Here is a 20,059-nt window from a genome sequence, read left to right as displayed (position 1 = left end):
ACATAATTCGTCTTTACAGTATAAATACCTAGGTTAGGAAGAAATTTACCTTTTCTATGGTGGATAACAAAACCCAAATATGTTGTCGCTGATGTATGAAGAGTTGGATGTTTCATTATTTATGCGAAGAGAATAATATATTGGTTGATTGAGCGACAACTGGTGTTGATCGAAAAAATGGTCATTTTATGATGATTAGCTTTGGGAAATAACAAATGTTAAATGTTAGGCGAAAAATGATGATAGATGTCAGAGGATGGGGGATTTTGGATATCAAGTGATGACATACATTAACGGATAGTACAAGGTGGACGTTGGACAGTTGGTGTCAAATATTAGGCAATAGGAAGTGTCGGTTGACAGAGAAAGTCATGTCAAATGTGATAGATATGGCAAACATTGACATGCATTGGGCTTTTGTCGCTTGTAGACGCTGATCGTTGATGGACTTTGAATGTTGGTGGTTGGTGGATGTTGTATGTCGATCGTTAAATGATGTCCTATGTTAGTTTCTAGAGGATATTAGATAGTGTGAAAGTCTTACCACTTAAGGAAAATCTTTTTTTATTGATGGGAAACTGGCGGTAGAAGTTGGCAATTTGAGGGAGATTTAAAGAATATCAGAAACGTTATTTGGATTTTTAAATGTAGTTAGTGCTTTAGCATTTATTGTATCCATAGAGTGCAACTATAAGAATTATATTTAAACAATTAAGATTTGTTTATAAATTTTGAGATTGGTTGGGTTATTGTTGTGTTTATCTTGAATAGTATTGTTGTATTTCTTGTTCTCATCAGACAATGGATGCACCAAATTTGATCTTTAAATGATTGGATTATCTTGTACCTAGCTATCTTGAGTGACTTGCATGAACCACAACTTTGCATAGCGATCAATTGATCGATGATTCCTAGGTGGTGGTGCAACGGCAATGAAGTCTTAGTTAAGAAAAGAAATGTACTTTTCAAAGCTCTTGATATCACAAATTCAATGAAGTTGACAGACCGGAAATTCAATGGTCGAACTTGGAATATTTATTGGAAAATTTATGGATCAAAATTAGTTCTAGAAAAATAACAATGATAATAAGGCGCAATCTTAGCATTGATTTTTCTCTTTTTCCACATGGTTGCTCATTTTGAGGTGAGGTAGGGAGGCAATCCAATCTGAAGTGGCAACAATGTGGAATCTTAGTAATAGGTATAGGAATTTTGGAGGAAGTGGGAAGAATAGAAGAGAAAGATGGGGCTTTTGGGTCCAGTTTCTCTTTTGACAGCTTGTAAGAGCTCTTCTTGGATTACTATTAGACATTTTTGGCAATGTTGGAATCGGATCGACAAGAAGCTTGTTTTGACTATGATTTTTGCTTTTGGGGGTTTGTGTTTGAATTTTGGAGTCATTTAAACATCGATTCAAATTTTCTTAGTGTTGATAAAATCATCTTAACAAGACATTATTTTGACTATAAACACACAAAAATAAAAATCTATTTTTCCTTTTAGATAATTCTTGATTTTTTTAATTCTATTTATGAAAGTTTTGTTTAAAGTCATTTGAACTTGGATTCAAACCCGAGTGTCGATGGAATCATCTCAACATGATCGTTGTTTTAGCTACTAGCATGCACAAATCAGATTTCATTTGGCCCTTTGAAAAATTTGTGAAAGTTTTCAGTTTAAATACTGAATGTTTTGAAGTTCAAAATTTGCATCAAAATTTGTGCCAAATTTGATGAAATTTTTGGTGATGTATCAACTGTAGATATTTGCTTATAGTCCATAACAAATGCTTCATATTCCTTGATGATTGGAAACGCACCGAAATAATGAAAACATAAGATTTAACTTAAATAATATGTGCAACTCTATGAACGTCCTATCCTAGAATTTTTGTAAAAGTTTTATAAATCAGCCATTATTGTTCAAATTTCATCATCTTTTTTTCTCTTTATATTTATTTCCTTTTACTTACTATTATTAAGCCTAGCTACATTCAATGTTTAAAATTGCGTATTCAGGTATTGAAGCGTTTTTCATTCGTGAGGCGAGGCGTAAGCCTCAAAATCAAAAGATTGCGTAAACATAAAATGATAATTTTTTTATATACTAATGAGTGAATAATATAAAACATAAAAAAGCATAAGATATGAAGTGAAATCAAAATATCCCAATAATAAGACAACATGAAATATAGTTCAACTCAAAATTCTATCTTTCCCAAATCTCGGTATTCTTTTCATTAAAATATAATTTCAATTTCCAAAAATAAAATAGCAATGACATATCACATAAGAACTCATAAGTCATCAGCACTGTCATCACTAAGGGGTTTTTCATTTGAATCATCATTATGATGAACTACTCTCTCCCCTTCCTCCTCTCCTATAGAGTCCAATGTCGGGCATTTACTTCAAGATTTATGTAAGTTTTAATATATATAGCGTGAGGTGTAAGCCTCATGCCAGTGAGGCGAGGCGAGCCTCAACCAAGTTGAGGCGCAAGCCTCATAAAAAAAACTCGAGGCATTTTTTACTGAAATTGCACAAAGGCGGGCCTCAAGGCGAGCCTCATATTGCGCAATTTTAAACCATGGCTACATTTGCTTGGGGCACATATAATTTAATTAGTACCGTGAAAAGCTAAATCTGTCCGTTTTGGACTTATTTTTATCTCTATTTAAATAAGGTCGCCAGAGTTAGAGGATGATGATGACTAGTTGTTCATTAAAATCCAATATGCATATTTATGATTTAATTATCTTGGTTTTTTTAAAAAGTCAACCTAAGGGACTTGATTAATGAAACTTAGAAATGATGTCCTTATACCAGGAGACCAAAAGCTTGATTATTTCATCTACTCTAGTAAGCAATCATTAACTTAGGTTTCATTTGGAATAGCTTTTTGCTGCTTTTTAAAATAACTTATTAGTATAAAAAATTTTTGAATTAGAAATTTTTGTATCAAAAAGTTGTTTTAAAAAGTACGAAGAAAACTATTCCAAATGAACCATAAGTACTTTCACCAAATGTGTAATTTATTGGAATCTTTTTCTTTCAAGCAAAATTATGCCAATTGTGAGAACTTTTGATCCTTCCATATATTCATTTACCGAGTTTCTCATTTCATTTGAAGTTTAGTAAGGTTAAACTTAATGATTTTCAATGTTTAATCACACTAATATTTTGCTTTTGTGTTTTCATCCGCTTAGCGGAGCCAGAATTCTGGTTCCAAGTAATGTATGGACAACTTTTATTTGATTAAGAACTCCAGAAAACATTGTGGTGCTTCACTGCAAAATTTTATTGATAGAAAGAAGGGCTATACTTAGTATTTATGCAATTGTACAGACCCTATTTTTTGTTCTTTAGTTGCGTTGATTAGATTCCTTGCAAAATTCTTTTGCCTCGCTGCACTATTACTAATGGTTTCATATACTTGTGGATAAGCTTGTGGCCATTGCTGATAATCATAACTGAACATGTCGATGCAGTTGAAAGAAAGAGCTGAAAAGCTTGAAAGCTGGCGGAAGAAAGAGCAACTGAGGGAACAGAAGAAGACAGAAAAGAAGGACCTTTTACGCCAACAAAGTTCAATGTGGATTTCTGAAGAAAACCTGGACAAGAGAATCTTGGAGGCCATTGTCGATACAACTCCTCTATAATGTTTTTCAGGACAGAGCTGACCCGAGGTCTTGCATCAAACCCTAGGAGTTGCTTCTAGTTCCATATGTTGCTGGCAATTATTAGCTTTAATAGATCATGTACCTTATTTTTGTCCTCGTCTGAACAGTCACTTCATTTGAATGTGAAGCTACTTTTGATGCACTATTGAGATTTGAGTAATTACGGAACTCTTTTTGATTTGTTGGTTGAGAGCTTTGATTATCAACTAATACTTCGTTGGAAACGGCTTTCTTCTTGCTTTCTAAAACGGCTTTCTTGTATAAAAATTTCTTGAATTTGAAATTTTTGTACTAAAAAGCCGTTTTAAAAAGCTAGCTGTACGAAACTGTCCCAAACAAAACCTAATAAGTCTTGCGTTTGTTAATTCATAGGAAGATGAATATTCTATTCATTCAGAAAATTGAATGAGTTGGAAAGAAGACTAAGGAGATTGATAGTATAGGATTTAAACTATAGTATTCTGGTAAGAGTTGTCCTAAAAATGATATATGTGTGATTATAAATCAGAGTTTGAAGAATAATATTATAAAAATTAATAGAATTTGAGATATAATTATAGCTTTAAATATTATTGTTGATGCTAAGAGCATTAATATTATAAGTACTTATGCTCCTCAAAAAGGTTTGGATATATGTTTAAAATTAAAATTTTGAAATAACTTAGAAGAATTAATACAAAAGATGCCTCTTGAATAAAGAGTTTTTATTGGATGAGATTTAAATGAATATGTTGGTAGAGAGTTACATGATTTTAAAAATATTTATTGTGGCTATGTCTTTGGAGTAACCAATGAAGGTGACAAGATTATATTAGATTTTTTCTTTAGCTTATAATTTTATAATTGCTTATATCTTATTACGAAAAAAAAATATGAACATCTTATCACTTATAAGAATTGATATAATAAAATTAAGATTGTCTATTTTCTTATAAGAAAAATAAATCGTTTAAATTGCAAAGATTATATATTCACTTTGAGAGAAAGTTTATGTACCTAATATCGCTTATTAGTTTTTGACTTTAAGATGAATGGGTAGAAAATAAAAAAATAAAGTGAATCGTTATTTGAGGATTAGATGGGGGCATCTAAAGAATATTAATAAAAATATTTTTGAGAGTAAGATTCTATATCTTAAGATTTTGTTTATGCATAAGGAAGCTAATGCTATGTGAAAAAAGTAGCTAGATGTGATATTAAAAATGTTGTAAAAAATGTGCTTGGAGTATCAAAGAGAAAAGCTACAAATAGTAAAAATAGTTTGTGGTGGAATCAAGAGTGTAAGAAAAGATTAAAAAAAAGAAGATTTGTTATAAGAATTGAATTAGATGTAAAAATTTTGATAATTGAGAAATATATAAAGAAGCCCATAAGAAGTCTAAGAAATTAATATGCGATACAAAAATTTTAGAATTTAATGATTTATATAATAAATTAGATCCTAAGGAGGGTGAAAGATATATATGTATAAGTTAGCTAAGCAAAAAGATATGAGTAATAATGATCTAGTTTAAGTGAAGTGCGTTAATGATGCATATAAAAAAATGTTTTAATTAGATGAGAATATTCAACAAATGTGTATGAGATATTTTGCTAAATTTTTTAATAAAGATTGTGAGAATGTGATTGACTTTAGTGACCTTAACATCCTAAATGAAAATAAAGATTTTAAAAACGGCGGAGAGTAGAGGTATTAGATTTGACTTATGTTAAGAAAGGTAGGGGTAGACCTAAAAAGACTTGGTTAGAAAATATTAGGAATGACCTTTCTTTATTAGATTTAAATGAGAATTTGACTTTTAATAGAACACAATGGAGAAAAAGGATTCATGTAGCCGACCCCACGTAGTGGGATAAAGGCTTGATGTTGTTGTTGTTATTAGTAAAATCAAAGTTAGAGGGGCTTTAAAGAAAATGAAGTGTGGAAAAACTTTTAAATCGATGATATTCCATTAGAGGCCTGAAAATGCTTAGGAGATGAAGGAATTTCTTGGTTTACTAAACTTTTTAATATTATTTTTGAAGACTAAAAAATGTCATATGAGTGGAGAATGAGTATGTTGATTCTTATTTTTAAGAATAAAGGTGATGCACAAGATTGTGTGAATCATAGATATATTAAGTTAATGTGTCATACTTTAAAGCTATGGGATAGAGCTATGGAGCATAGGTTGTGGTGTGACACTAATGTTTCTCCAAATGAAATTAGATTCATGTCAGATATGTCTACTATGGAAGCTATACATTTATTGAGAGGTTTGATTGAGAAGTATAGAGGAAATAAGGAGGTTCTACGTATGAATTTTATTGAGTTAGAGATAGCATATGATAAGTTCCAAGAGAATTGCTATGGAGAGTTCTACATAATAAAGAGGTTAATAATGCTTATATTCAAGTCATTAAGGATATACATGCAGGAGCTGTTACTTGTGTTAAAAAACAAGGTGGTTTTTACCAAGTATTTTTTTATTTGAGTTATATTACATCAAGGATCAACCTTAAACCCATATCTTTTTGATTTAGTCATGGATGTTCTTACTAGACATTTGCAAGAAGTTGTATTGTGGTGTATGCTTTTTGCTGATGATATTCTTCTTGTTGATAAGACTAGAGAGGGAATTGAAGGTAAACTTGAATTATGGAGGTCAACCTTAGAGTCTAAACACTTTCATTTGAGTAGATCTAAAGTTGAATATATGTAGTGTAATTTTAATAATAATAGATATAGTGGTTGGATTGTGACTTTGGACGATCAAGTCGTTAATAAGAGTACACATTTTAGATATATTGTGTCTATTGTTGTGAGTGATGGTGAAATAGATGGTGATATTATTAGCAGAATTTAGATTGTATGGTTGAAGTTGAGGAATGCATCGGGCTTGTTGTGATAGAAAATTATCATCTCAAACTTAAGGGAAAATTCTATAAGATGGTGATGAGACATGCAATGCTTATGGTGCAAAATGTTGACCTAAAAGAGAAGCACAATATTTAGTTAAGTGTTGCAGAGATGAGAATGCTCAGTTGAATGAGTTTCTTTATTCTTAGAGATAAGATATGAAATGAACATATAGGTGAAAAGGTTGGAGTTGCTCTAGTGGAAGATAAGATTAGAGAGAGCCGTCTTAGATGGTTTGGTCAAATAAAATGACAACCTTTCGATGACCCTGTTAGAAAAATAGATGTATTAGATTTAACTTGTGTTAAGAAAGATATGGGTAGACCTAAACAGAATTGGTTAGAAAATATTAGAAATGACATTTCTTTATTAGATTTAGATGAGAATTTGACTCTTAGCATGACACAACGGAGAAAAAAGATTCATGTAACCTACCCTACATAGTTGGATAAAGCTTGATGTTGTTGTACAAATACTATTAACTATTATCTTACTTCTACTCTCTCTACTAAAAATCTCAAAACTCTTGATGATGTAGAATGGTGAAAAATTCATGAGATTTTGTTGGAGAAATTGCATCGACGGGACCGGTACCATCAAAAGAATTTCTACGATAGAATAGGTGAGGAATTTATGATGGGAAATCAAGAAGCAACAACATTATATGGCTAGAGAAGGGCACTAATGGACTGGTCGCATGTGGCTTGATGAAGAGTTAAAAGGAGGAAAGTGTTATATTTTATGTTATTTAAAAAATTAAGTATTATGTGAGTGAATATAATATTTTGAATATTAGACATACAAATAGAATGGTTTTAAATGTTATGTAAATCTCTTTTTTATGATATCATAGCTACAAAAAAATTAAGTGGTAAAATTTTCATATTAAATATGTAGATGTATTGGTTTTAAATGTTATGTACACCACGCTCGCTCTCTGCTCTCATCTCTCTGTTCCTCTTCGTGAAGCCCTTAACAACAAAGAAACAAGGAAATTGAATGAGATATTACATCTTAGGGCATCAATGTCTCCAACATCCTCAATAAATAGAGATCCACTAGAACTCGAAAGAAATATATTATTGATTTGAGCCGAGCAACAACCTCCTCTAGCGAAGCTCGCAAGTGAGGGCATTGGTTGATTCATGTGATGTGCACAAAAGAAGAAGTTGCATCAGCGATGTGCAGGAGCTCAAATTTGGATTTAATTCACTAGGAGAAGGCGTCGCCCAATCCATTGATGATGAGATCTTTTGAGTTCATTAACATAGTTAATATGCCAAAAGACATAAAAAAAGTAAAATTTTGATGCTAATAATATAAATACTCATAATTTAGATGGTGTGGAACACAATTATAACTTTTGATGACTTCATTTGAAAATGATCCTATGCTCATAAATATTTATATTTTATGTTGTTTGATATTTTTTTACTTAATTTTTTATAAAAAATTTTGCAAACTCAAAAAGTTCCATCTTAAACTCATTGCCGCTTGAAATTTCACGCCGTTGGGCTTGCCACGTCACATATGAAGATATATGTCGTGCAAAAACAACACGAGCAACCATTTTATTTAACGTGTTCCTAACATTTCTGATTCGTTCCGACCACCTTAAGATTCGCGAGTCGCAGATCATCCGGCCAAAATGCGCTCAACATTAACCTTCGTTTATTCTCCGCGAGTCTAGCGTAATCCGATCTTTCTCGAAGCTGCCGCGCCAATTCGCGAGGGCTTGGCGTTCGCATATAATCTTCCATTCATTCTCCTCGACGTCGGCTTTCGCGATTCCTCTCAAAGGATCACAGTAGCAGAAGATAGCAAGCTCGTGCGAAGATGCTAAGGGCGCAGAATCTATACTACCACTTCCCCGTTCCCAGGAACATATTCTCTCCATGCTCCGCCGCCGCGGCCTCCGCGGCCGCCGCCGCCACATTAGGCCGGCGGAACTGCATCGGCACCGCGTTCAATTGTTGCAGTGCCAAACCCGAAATGAGGCAATTGTGGTTTCCACCTCTGTTTCCGTTTGTACTCCCGTCCATCACGACGAAGTCGGGTTTGGCTGGCCTTGCCGGAGCTGTGTCCTTCTCCATGGCTCTTTCGTCTGTGGTGGAGGCGAAGGAGCCAGTCTCGTTGGAGTCCTTGCCAAAGGACGTGGTTCTTTATCAGTATGAGGCCTGCCCCTTCTGCAACAAGGTTAAAGGTAAGGGGTCTCATATATGATTTTCGCTCTAATGCTAAAGGATTCATTGACTCTGGAGTATTTGGTAGTTCTTTTCTAGACAGTAAGAATAGGAAAAATCCTGCCAAATTTGTGTGATGAGTGGAAACTAACAAATTCCGAGTAAGAGTTTGTATCGCTCTAATTTAGAGTGCATTTGATTGCAGCGGTTGATATTAACTTGACTTTCCCTGGAAACTACCGATTTATAGTACATCTTCTTTTTTTATTTGCACTAATTATATATATGGTCAGTTTAAAAATATGATCGGATGCTCAAAATTGTGCTGCAATGTAAAACAATTTGAAAGGGTAGGAAAACCCTTAACATCCTTGCAATTATGCAATGTAATGTAATGAGCATTGCATTACTGCTAATGATAGAAATAAGTCTACTTATTTTTTCCAACCATTTTCTATACAAATTTCCAATATTTGCAAAATGCCTCAAAATAATTCCATTATTCCTCAAAATTGTTGGTCACACTTCTCCCTCAATCAGAGTATTTGACATGGACAAAATATTATTTTCAGAGGTCACCTAGCTGTGAGTTAAGGGTGCATTTTTTTTTCTTAGGAACTGTTTGACATTGCTATCTTATGTCGTGTTTTGGTGTATAGTGTTGTGAAGTGACATTCTGTCAAATGATTTGATGATTGTTTGTTTGATAAAATTATATTAAATTTGTTGTCTAAAATGTTGTGGGAGTGTATTATTTGGCATAAAATTGTTGTGGCACTAAACAACAACAACTACATCAATCTTTTGTCTCACTTCGTGGGGTCTACAGCTCTACATGAATCATTTTTCTCTTTTGTGTCCTATTAAGAGTCAAATTATCATTTGAATATAATAAAAAAGGTCATTTTTAATACTCTCTAACCAAGTATTTTTATGTATACTGCTACTTTTTTTAATATAGGCAATATCTAATACATCTACTTTCCTAAATCGGTCATCAGAAGACCACATTTTATGTGACCAAATCATATATGGTGGCTCTCTCTAGTATTGTCTGGCACTGGAGCTACTCCAACTTTTTCATTTATATACTCATTTTGCATTCTGTTTTTATGTGTAAAGCCAAGATGAAAACAAAACACTAAAGCGAAGCAGAGGTAAAACTCTCTCTCTCTCTCTCTTTTATAAACAATTAGCCAATAAATAGGCTAATACATAATTGAAAGCAACATTAAAATAATAACTATTCAACTTTAAAAAGCAAACTTCTACTGACTCTGATAAACAAAAACAAACTTGCTCCTAAAAGACTAGGAGTCTAGGACAACTCAAACGTGGTACATGTCCTTTTGTATTTTGTTTTCATCAATGGTATCAAAGCTAGGTTGAGTTCCAAGGAGAAAAAAAAATAAAATTGATGGTTTCAATAGTTTGTAGGGCATCCATTCTACGCTTTGATGGTCATTATGATGACTAGAGCATGCTCATGGAGAACTTCTTGAGGTCCAAAGAATATTAGACAACTATCATTTCTGGAGTATCAGAACCAACAACAAGTGTTGTGTTGGCAGATGCGCAAAAGATATAGCTTGAATGGGTAAAGTTAAAGGATCTTAAAGCAAAGAATTATCTCTTCCAAGCTATTGATTGCTCAATCTTGAAAATCATTCTTTGTAAATAAACAACCAAGTATATTTGGGATTTCATGAAGAAGAAGTTGAAAGTTCAAAAGATGGTTGTGAAATCATTTGAACTCCTAAATGACACAACAAGAGAGAGGTGAATTAGTGTTCTAAATCTTAAACAATTCTTTCTAAAATTAAAACCAATTCCCAAACTTAAAATTAAAAAAAAATATTTCAATGCAGAAGCGATTAACATCCAAAACTTTTTTTTAATTTTTATTTTGTAAGAAAAATAATTATTTTTTTCCTGATTTTTTTCTTTTTCAACCAAGAAATAAACTCAATCAGCCACAAATCTTGTATCACAATAATCAACAACACAACCCAAATTGTAGAATGTAAATATGTAAAAAGTAAAATGTAGAAAGTAAAGTGCGAATAAAAAAAAAAAAAACAAACACGACATAATTTTATATTTGTTCGGCCAACTTGACTTACTTCCACTCCTCGGAGTCCTCTCAAGGTATTGCACTAAATATTTTAGTGACCCTTCTTTAGACCCTGCCAAGGCAGAGAAGCCTTCACAAAATTACTTTTTCCCTCAGTGCAGTTGAGAATCGAAATCCTTTTCACAAACTCAGTGCGAAAGAGAAGCCAATTCCGTTTTATCAACCCGTTGCGGTGGAGTACCCAAATCTATTTCACCAATTCGGTGTGGCAAAGTAGCCGAATCCCTTTCACCTTTTCCGTTGCGGTGGAGTAACCGATGGCCCTTTGACAAAAATTTTTTTTTTTTTGCTGTTAGAAAATTACTTTTTAAAGCAGCTTTTAGCCTTTTGTTCTATATAAAGCAGAAAAAAAAATCTGATAACCAAACACATCATAAAAATATTTTACATGCTTTTAGAGAAGCAAATCAGATAAAAAACACTACCAAACATACCCTTTAATGCGTCATAAGAAGCACATTTACTTTGTTGTATCGCAGACAAGTTTAAAGAAAGAGGTGCCAGTATAGCTGATTTGGCTAAGTTGTGGCAAATTTCCATTGCGAGTGTTTTGAAGGGGTCACAATGGGAAAAAAAATATAATGAAAATGAGAAAAAAAGGCTGATTTCTACAAATAATTATTCTTTTTCTTGAAGATTGCCATATACTTGGACTAAATTCCTCGCCTTTTCGCTGTGTCCTTGTCCTGCGACTTTTTTATGTTTCTTATTTTCTCAGCATTGCTTTAACAATGTTGGCCATCGTTACGTGAATGGATTTACACTGAAATGGGTTTGATTCCATTGGCCATTTCATGAGCTTATGAAGACATGAGACCCAATGTTACATGGATGGATTTACACTGAAATGGGTTTGATTCCAGTGACCATCTCATGAGCTTCTGAAGACATGAGAAAATTTTCATATTTCGGCATATCTTGAAAATTTGATTAAACATTCATTTTTTTTATTTTTTATTTTTTGTTTCACTGTAGCATTTTTAGACTATCATGATATACCATACAAGGTTGTGGAAGTAAACCCTTTTGGCAAGAAGGAAATCAAGTGGTCTGACTATAAGAAGGTTCCTATTCTAGTTGTGGACGGTGAACAGCTGGTGGAATCGTCAGGTTCTTGTTCTGAAACCTTCATTCTCTACAACAGGAGCTTCTGAATTTGCTTCATAATTTTCTTACTTGCAGTCTGACTTCAATAAAATACTTTTATTTTAAAATATTTATTGCAATCTGACAGTAAATGGTTCTTGTGCATATAAGATTAAGTCTCGGGCTTATGCTTGCAGATATAATTGATAAATTAAACCAAAGGATCCATCCTGAGAAGACCATTCTTGACGAGGAGGAATCAAAATGGAGGAGGTAGGTCTTTAAAATATTCTTGTAATATCAAGTTGTCGTTTCATTAAAGACCTTTTTATAATTGATGTTCTCTTATTTCATCAATGTTCATGGAGCTCTATATTCAGTTTCAGTCATTTTCTCCTTTTTTGGGGATTGTTTTAGCTGAAGCTAGAATCTTACACACTTATTGTTCTCCTTATTTATTGTGCTTAATATGATTAATTCTATAATAGTATATAGCTGATGCGGACATCCAACCGTCCATGTCTATCCGAGGAGTTGAAGATCAACGGCTGTCATCGTCCCACGTTATCTTATATTTTATTTGTAATTTTTAAATTTTTATTATAAATTTTCCGTTTTTACCCTCACTTAAGAGGGTCGTCCTATGTAAGCCATAAGGGCATATGTGTCTTGTTTTAGTTTCTTAGGCCTATATATAGAGCCCATTTCTTGTGTAATGGGATGATGAATTGTTAATGAAATTTTATTCTACTTGTTTGATCTCTTAGTGAGTTCATGAGAGAAGGATCTCTTTGTGAGTTCCGAGATTCCCAAGATCTCTTTGTGAGTTCTTGAGGAAGTGACACTTGTAGATCTCTTTGTGAGTTCTATTGGAAGTGTTGCTCGAGGATCTCTTTGTGAGTTCCGAGATTCCCAAGATCTCTTTGTGAGTTCTTAAGAAGGGAATACTTGAGGTGTGTAGCTCCGGATTTTCTTTTTCCTAAACCCAATTGATTTCTTCTCTACCTAACCAAACTCTCTTCCTCCCAAATTCCCTTCCACCTGCCCCCATAAGTCCAGTGCCGGCCACCCCAAGCCGATCCCGCCATTGGCGGCTCCGCCGGCCTCCATGGGACAACCAAGCCACCGGCCTCCAACCCTCCACCCGCCAGCCCTCTCTCCACCACTCCATCCTATTTGAAATTCAAATTTTGAATTTCAGATTATTTCCATATAGGGAATCCCAAATTAGGAAAGTTTCTTTCATGAATCCAATTTCAACATAAATCAAATTGGAGTTATTATTATTTTTTCCTAATATTCACTACCTATTTGGAAACTCCTCTACTCCCCCTCACCCAACCCACATGTTTGAAATTCAAATTTCAAAAGGGCATTAATTGCTTCCCTAAAATAAGGACAAGTAATTAAGAGAGCTATTAATTGAATTTCAAATTCAAATTTGAAATTCAAAAGCTTTCCAAATAATAGTACTTAAATTAGGAAACCCCTCTTTGAAATAAAATCTGAATTTTAATTCAGATTTTTTTTAATGCTTTGAATAATGTGTGGGCCCCACTTAATTAGCCATAATTCCCCTCTCCCCTCTCTCTCTATGGTTGGCCCCTCTCGATGAGCTTTCTCTCTCCAATTTCATTAATAGCCCCCCTCATTAAGCCTCCCTAATTACCTCCCACAATTTCCTCTCATCCAATTTAATTCTCCCCATTAAAATTTGAATTTAAATTCAAATTCATCCATCCAATTTCACATAATCTGAAAATTAATTTCAGATTTCCATTCTCTCTCCCCCAAATTGACTTGGGATTTAATTAATCTTGCCACCTAGGCAAGTAAATTAATCTCAAGACTATTTCACATTGTTATTCCCAAATTTTCCTGCTATATTCTTTCAATAATGCATCCAGAAAGCCAGAACGTAGCAGTTCTTCATGCCAAACTGCTGTCCATAATTTTCTGGATAGATTTTATACACTGTCCTGACATCCGATCATCCATAGAGCTGCTGCCAAGGTTCCTAAGGTCAAGGAATGCTGTCCAAACTTTCGTACCAGCTATCTGAAGGTTTTGGTTCGCTGCCCAGGGAAGTTTGCACATATTTTTTTGCTGTCCAGCCATTTGGAAGGACTTCAAAGGCTGCCTGGACGTTCTAGGTTGCTGATCACATGTTCAAAAAGGTTCTTAGATGCCACATACTTCCTCCCAAGCCTTCCTACAATCGCGGGAACTCCGTATTTTCTGATTACTTGGATCATCCTTGCATCTACGTTTTACATCAATAGCCCAATGACATGCTGCTGCTGATTAATTGGAATTTCAATTTTGAAACCAGGAAAATCACATAATATTTTTGACTAATAAGATTTGATGCACCAATTGCTTTCTCTTCTTTAGAGTGTTCTACTCATTATAGAGAAAAAAATACGTCCAATAGAAGATTGTGATTGAGTCATTAGTTCAATTAATTTGTCTTGATATTATAGTAAATAATTAAGAATATTTATAAATACACTAATTAATTTCTAGTCGAAATTTTTAGATAATTGATAGATAATAAGTTCCTATTTTAATACATATCGCATTGATAATTTTAAAGATCTGCTATTTTTTTCGTGTTTCACTCATGGACTTCAGTTTGAGGTTGTCATTATGAATTGTTGAGTATGATCAATCGTGTGAAATTACATTTGCTGATGATTTTTTATTTGCTATTCTATAGGTGGGTTGACGAGCATCTTGTGCATGTCTTATCTCCAAATATATATAGAACAATTTCAGAGGCGTTAGAGTCTTTCAGCTACATAACTAGTCATGGTAAAAAAAAATCTTCTCATCTGTTTTTAGTATGATGTTTGCACCTATTAAACTGTTTTATTTACTTTCTACTGTATGCTTGTTGTCCTGCAAACGCCTCTGTATGATCAGCTATACTGGATATCTATCTGATGCAGCACCTTTTTTTATTATTTAGGGCATCTCCAACCGAAAACTTTATTTTTCACTCTAAAATACAGTAAAATTTCAAAATGCAGTCATTTTTCTCCAATCGAATGTCATTTTTTCTTTTTTCGTGTGCTTCCTACGAAGGTACCATCTTTGGCTTGCTTTTCTCCTCTCTCGCGCGCTTCTTCGGCAAATCCTATAGCGAAATTTTTTGGCATAGGTAAACAGTTCGATGCCAATATTAGCGTCGGACTGTTCACCTACCGGAATTTGGAGTGCCATTTGAAATTCAAATGGAGCAAATGTCGGACGACATACGGTGATATGTAATTTAGTTGGAGATGATCTTATGAAGCAATTTAGTAAAATATTGCTATAACCTTACATTAGCTAGCATCACAGTCTGCGCTGCATTTCAAATTTGACGCTTGTTTGTTTGCCTGGATCGGAGAAATTGTAGATTTTTTTTAGCTGCAGATCATATTTGCGTCGATAAATATATTGATCTTTGATTGTTAATCTTTCTGTAGTATTTGATTATAAAAATAGGAGCTTCTAAATCATGTGCTTTGCTTTCCTCTTGTTTTTCATACAAATTTTGGTTGTTTATGGCTATCTGCGTGCTGCACACTAAAGATTGCATTACCTTTTATTTATTATATCATTTTTCCTTTTATTTCTTTTTTATAAATTTGATGAGGTAATTCCTACCAGATATTAAGAATGCGTATAACCATCTGCGTACTTGATTTCCAGGCAACTTCAGTTTTCATGAGAGGCTTACCGCTAAGTACGCTGGAGCTGCAGTTATGTATTTGGTGTCTAAGAAGCTAAAGAAAAAATATAACATCACAGATGAGCGTGCCGCTTTATACGAGGCAGCTGAAACATGGTCTAAAGCCATTGATGGCAAAGAATTTCTGGGTAAGCCATTCATTTTAATTGATTGAAAATAGGCAAAATTTATTCAAAGAGAGCGAAAAGAATAAAAAATATGAAAAGAAAAAGATTGGTTCATAATAACACAAGAATTTTATATAGATTCACTCTATTGATGGCTCTTTTCCATTTTCGCGGCTCAAGTCACTACAGAAAACCACGCTGTTACCGTTGGACAAAATCTGCAGGTAACAGTAGAAATCCGCCGAAAATTACCTCTTTCCGGTGCAATACCGGTGAAAATTGGTCCGACGGTAATTCGCGCGTCGGTAAATCCAAACTGGCATAAACTTTCCTCCGGAAAGGTTTTCGGCGGCATTACCGTAGAAAAAATATGGGAAACCGGCGTCTTTTTATGTGTCAATTCCGACGTTTCCTCCGTCGGTATCTCCGACGGAACATGTACGCTGAAATTTCCTGCGGATAATCCATTGCCCTTCTCCATCGCATGGTTATCGGCGAAAATTACCGACGGATTAGCCTCCAGTTATTTCAATGTAAATGTACGCCAGACACGATGATCCAATTTCCCTCACCAAGGGCGGAACTGTAGTGTTGAGGGGGGCAATTGCCCTCCCTAAAAAAGATAAAACTATTAGTTTAGTGAGGGTTATTTGTAATCTGCCCCCCTTGAATTTTATTTTTTGCCCCATACTGGATATCTATCTGGTGCAATATTTTTTTATTATTTAGGGCATCTCCAACCGAAAATCTTATTTTCCACTCCAAAATGCAGTAAAACTTCAAAATGCAGTCATTCTTTTCTCCAATCGAACGTCATTTTTTCTTCTTTCACGTGCTTCCTACGAAGGTAACCATCTTTGGCGCGCTTTTCTCCTCTTTCGCGTGCTTCTTCGGCAAATCCTGTAGCGAAATTTTTTGGCATAGGTAAACAGTCCGATGCCAATATTAGCGTCGGACTGTTCACCTACCGGAATTTGGCGTGCCATTTGAAATTCAAATAGAGCAAATGTCGGACGACATACGGTGATATGTAGTTTAGTTGGAGATGATCTTATGAAGCAATTTGGTAAAATATTGCTATAACCTTACATTAGCTAGCATCACAGTCTGCGCTGCATTTCAAATTTGACGCTTGTTTGTTTGCCTGGATCGGAGAAATTTTAGATTTATTTTTAGCTGCATATCATATTTGCGTCGATAAATATATTGATCTTTGATTGTTAATCTTTATGTAGTATTTGATTATAAAAATAGGAGCTTCTAAATCATGTGCTTTACTTTCCTTTTATTTTTCATACAAATTTTGGTTGGTTATGGCTATCTGCGTCCTGCACACCAAAGATTGCATTACCTTTTATTTATTATATTATTTTTCCTTTTATTTCATTTTTATAAATTTGATGAGGTAATTCCTACCAGATATTAAGAATGCGTATAACCATCTGCGTACTTGATTTCCAGGCAACTTCAGTTTTCATGAGAGGCTTACTGCTAAGTACGCTGGAGCTGCTGTCATGTACTTGGTGTCTAAGAAGCTAAAGAAAAAATATAACATCACAGATGAGCGTGCTGCTTTATACGAGGCAGCTGAAACATGGTCTAAAGCCATTGATGGCAGAGAATTTCTGGGTAAGCTATTCATTTTAGTTGCTTGAAAATAGTCGAAATTTATGCAAAGAGAGCGAAAAGAATAAAAAATATGAAAAAAAAAATATTGGCTCATAATAACACACAAGAATTTTATATTAGATTCACTCTATCGATGGTTCTTTTCCATTGTCGTGGCTTAAGTCACTACAGAAGGCCATGCTGTTACCGGCGGACAAAATATGCCGGTAACAGCAGAAATCCACGGAAAATTATCTCTTTCCGGCGCAATACCGGTGAAAATTGATCCGACGGTAATTCACATGTTGTTAAATCCAAACTGGCATAAACTTTCCTCCGGAAAGGTTTTCGGCGGCATTACGGTGGAAAAAATATGGGAAACCGACGTCTTTTTATGTGCCGAATTCCATCGTTTCCTCCGTCGGTATCTCCGGCGGAACATGTACGCTGAAATTTTCAGCAGATAATCCGCCACCCTTCTCCGTCGCATGGTTATCGGCGGAAATTATCGACGGATTAGCCTCCAGTTATTCCGGTGTAAATGTACGCCAGACACGGCGATCCAATTTCCCTCACCAAGGGCGGAACTATAGTGCTGAGGGGGGCAATTGCCCTCCTAAAAAAATTAGAACTATTTGTTTAGTAAGGGTTATTTGTAATTTGCCCCCCCCTGAATTTTATTTTTCGCCCCAACCGACCTTTTTTCCACGCAATTTGCCCATAAAAAAATCAGAAAGCCTCTTGCGCTCCTGCTATTTTCGTCCGATTTTGTTGAACTTTTCTACCACTAACAAACAAATATGGCAAAAGCGATTATATGCAAAATAAATCATTTTTTGTCCCATTATATATATATCATTAGTGCATGGTTTTATGTGGAGTGGATTTACAGGTGGGTCAAGACCCAGCTTAGCAGACCTTAGTGTATTTGGTGTCCTTCGACCGATTCGATACCTGAAGGCTGGTAGAGATATGATACAGAATACAAGCATTGGTGAATGGTACCAGAGAATGGAAGCTGCAGTTGGAGAATCTTCAAGACTCCAGGCTTAGGATGTCCACAAACAGTATAGTTAAATTGGTTTGAGTATCATCTCTTTTATCAGGAGTTGTGGCTCCAATGAGTTGCTGAAATTTTATGAAAGTTTTTTAAGATGCCAAATGAACTCTCATGTCTGTTTGATAGATGGCTCTTGTAGTATAAAATGTTCTCTTTAAATAAACTATCTTTGATATCTAGAGGGATGTTTGAAATTTTTTTTTTTAATATATTTTGGCATGAAATAAAGTATCTTTAATATCTAGAGTGTTTTTTGAGATTTTTTATTTTTTATTTTATATTTTGCATGAAAGAAATTATCTTTGATATCTTAAAAATATGTTTTTTTTTTTATTATTATGTTATTGCAATAGTTGATAGTGGTTGCTAGAGTGGTCGTGGTATTTACGAAAAGTATTTGTTGATATACTCGTGGTTTTTTCGAGTATTTTTGCTGAGTATTTAGAAATACTCAATACATTTGGACGGTTCTTTCGTTCAGACTCCGCACGTAATAAATTTCCCCTATCTTGAGCTATATAGATCTAACTGGCAATTGTCTTGTCAAAGTCATTTCGATCAATCTTATGTTGAGTTAAATTTGATTATATCTTGATCTGATCTAATCTTGATCCTAGTTAGGCCAGATTTGTTGCATTAAGGTTTTTTTGAGATAATCATAGTTTCTATTTGGGTGCAATTTTTCATTATTTTCACGAAATTTTTGTATTAAGAAGTTATTTTTATATTAACTTCAAAAAAAAATTATTATTTTTACAACAACTTTGCAAACATCTTAATCGTCCAAAATTAATCCTAAGGTTTTGTTTGGGATAGTTTTGCTGATTTTTAAAACAATTTTTCTGTTCAAATTAAAAAAAAAAAAGCAAAAAATAGTGATTAAACACCATCCCGCCTAAATTTGTTTTTGATTCAAGTGAAAAAAAAAAATCAATTTGTCTCCTCCATATTAAAAACAAAAACAAAATTTTCTTTACGCATTTTTATCAATTTTAATTTGAATAGATAAATAAAAATGTATATGCATAATGCATGCATGATATCAATCTGATTCCGTGTTTAGTTTCTTTTTTTTTTTAGTGATCAAAAACTAATTTTAAGTTCCTTATTTTATTTGGGTGTTTTGGCTTTTTCAATCGTGCGCATATCTTGTTATATGTTCTTAGTTCTGTGTCAAGAGCTATGACTAAAATATGTAATTTTAGGTTCCTAATTTTAATTGGGTTTTGATCCAAAATTTTCTTCATAATGTGTGAAAAAGATACTGTCATTAGAACTAATAATAAAAAATATATTGATGTATATATTTTTTCTCTATTATTATTATTTTTCTCTTAGAGATAGAATACGAAATGAGCATATACATGAAAATGTTGGAGTAGCTCCAGTAGAAGATAAGATTAGAGAGAGTCACCTTAGATGGTTTGGTCATATAAAACGTCAGCTTTTCGATGACTAGATTAGAAAAGTAGAGGTTTTAGATTTGACTTATGATAAGAAAGGTAGAGGCAGACCTAAAAAGACTTAGTTAGAAAATATTAGGAATTATCTTTCTTTATTA

The 20,059-nt window shown here is 33.9% G+C and overlaps 1 protein-coding gene across 2 annotated transcripts; it reads left to right on the top strand.

Annotated features, from left to right (window-relative positions):
* Positions 1-8,303: 8,303 nt before the first annotated feature.
* LOC110106065 (prostaglandin E synthase 2-like) lies at positions 8,304-18,677 on the top strand. Of its 2 annotated transcripts, XM_020835803.2 has the most exons (6): positions 8,308-8,784; positions 11,874-12,008; positions 12,182-12,257; positions 14,704-14,798; positions 17,292-17,459; positions 18,331-18,677. In XM_020835803.2, exons 1-6 carry the CDS (start codon positions 8,418-8,420, stop codon positions 18,489-18,491), a joined length of 1,002 nt encoding a protein of 333 aa, XP_020691462.1. In that variant the 5' UTR covers positions 8,308-8,417; the 3' UTR covers positions 18,492-18,677. The 2 variants fall into 2 exon arrangements, with proteins under 2 accessions (XP_028556204.1, XP_020691462.1); XM_028700371.1 differs by lacking the exons at positions 17,292-17,459; positions 18,331-18,677 and adding an exon at positions 15,684-16,354 and having other exon boundaries at positions 8,304-8,784.
* Positions 18,678-20,059: the final 1,382 nt, after the last annotated feature.

The sequence above is a fragment of the Dendrobium catenatum genome, unplaced genomic scaffold (genome assembly GCF_001605985.2).
Source record: "Dendrobium catenatum unplaced genomic scaffold, ASM160598v2 fragScaff_scaffold_1497, whole genome shotgun sequence".
NCBI classification, from domain to species: Eukaryota; Viridiplantae; Streptophyta; class Magnoliopsida; order Asparagales; family Orchidaceae; genus Dendrobium; species Dendrobium catenatum.
The sequence above is the reverse complement of the archived record's forward strand: the minus strand, read 5'-3'. Positions and strand labels throughout refer to the sequence as shown.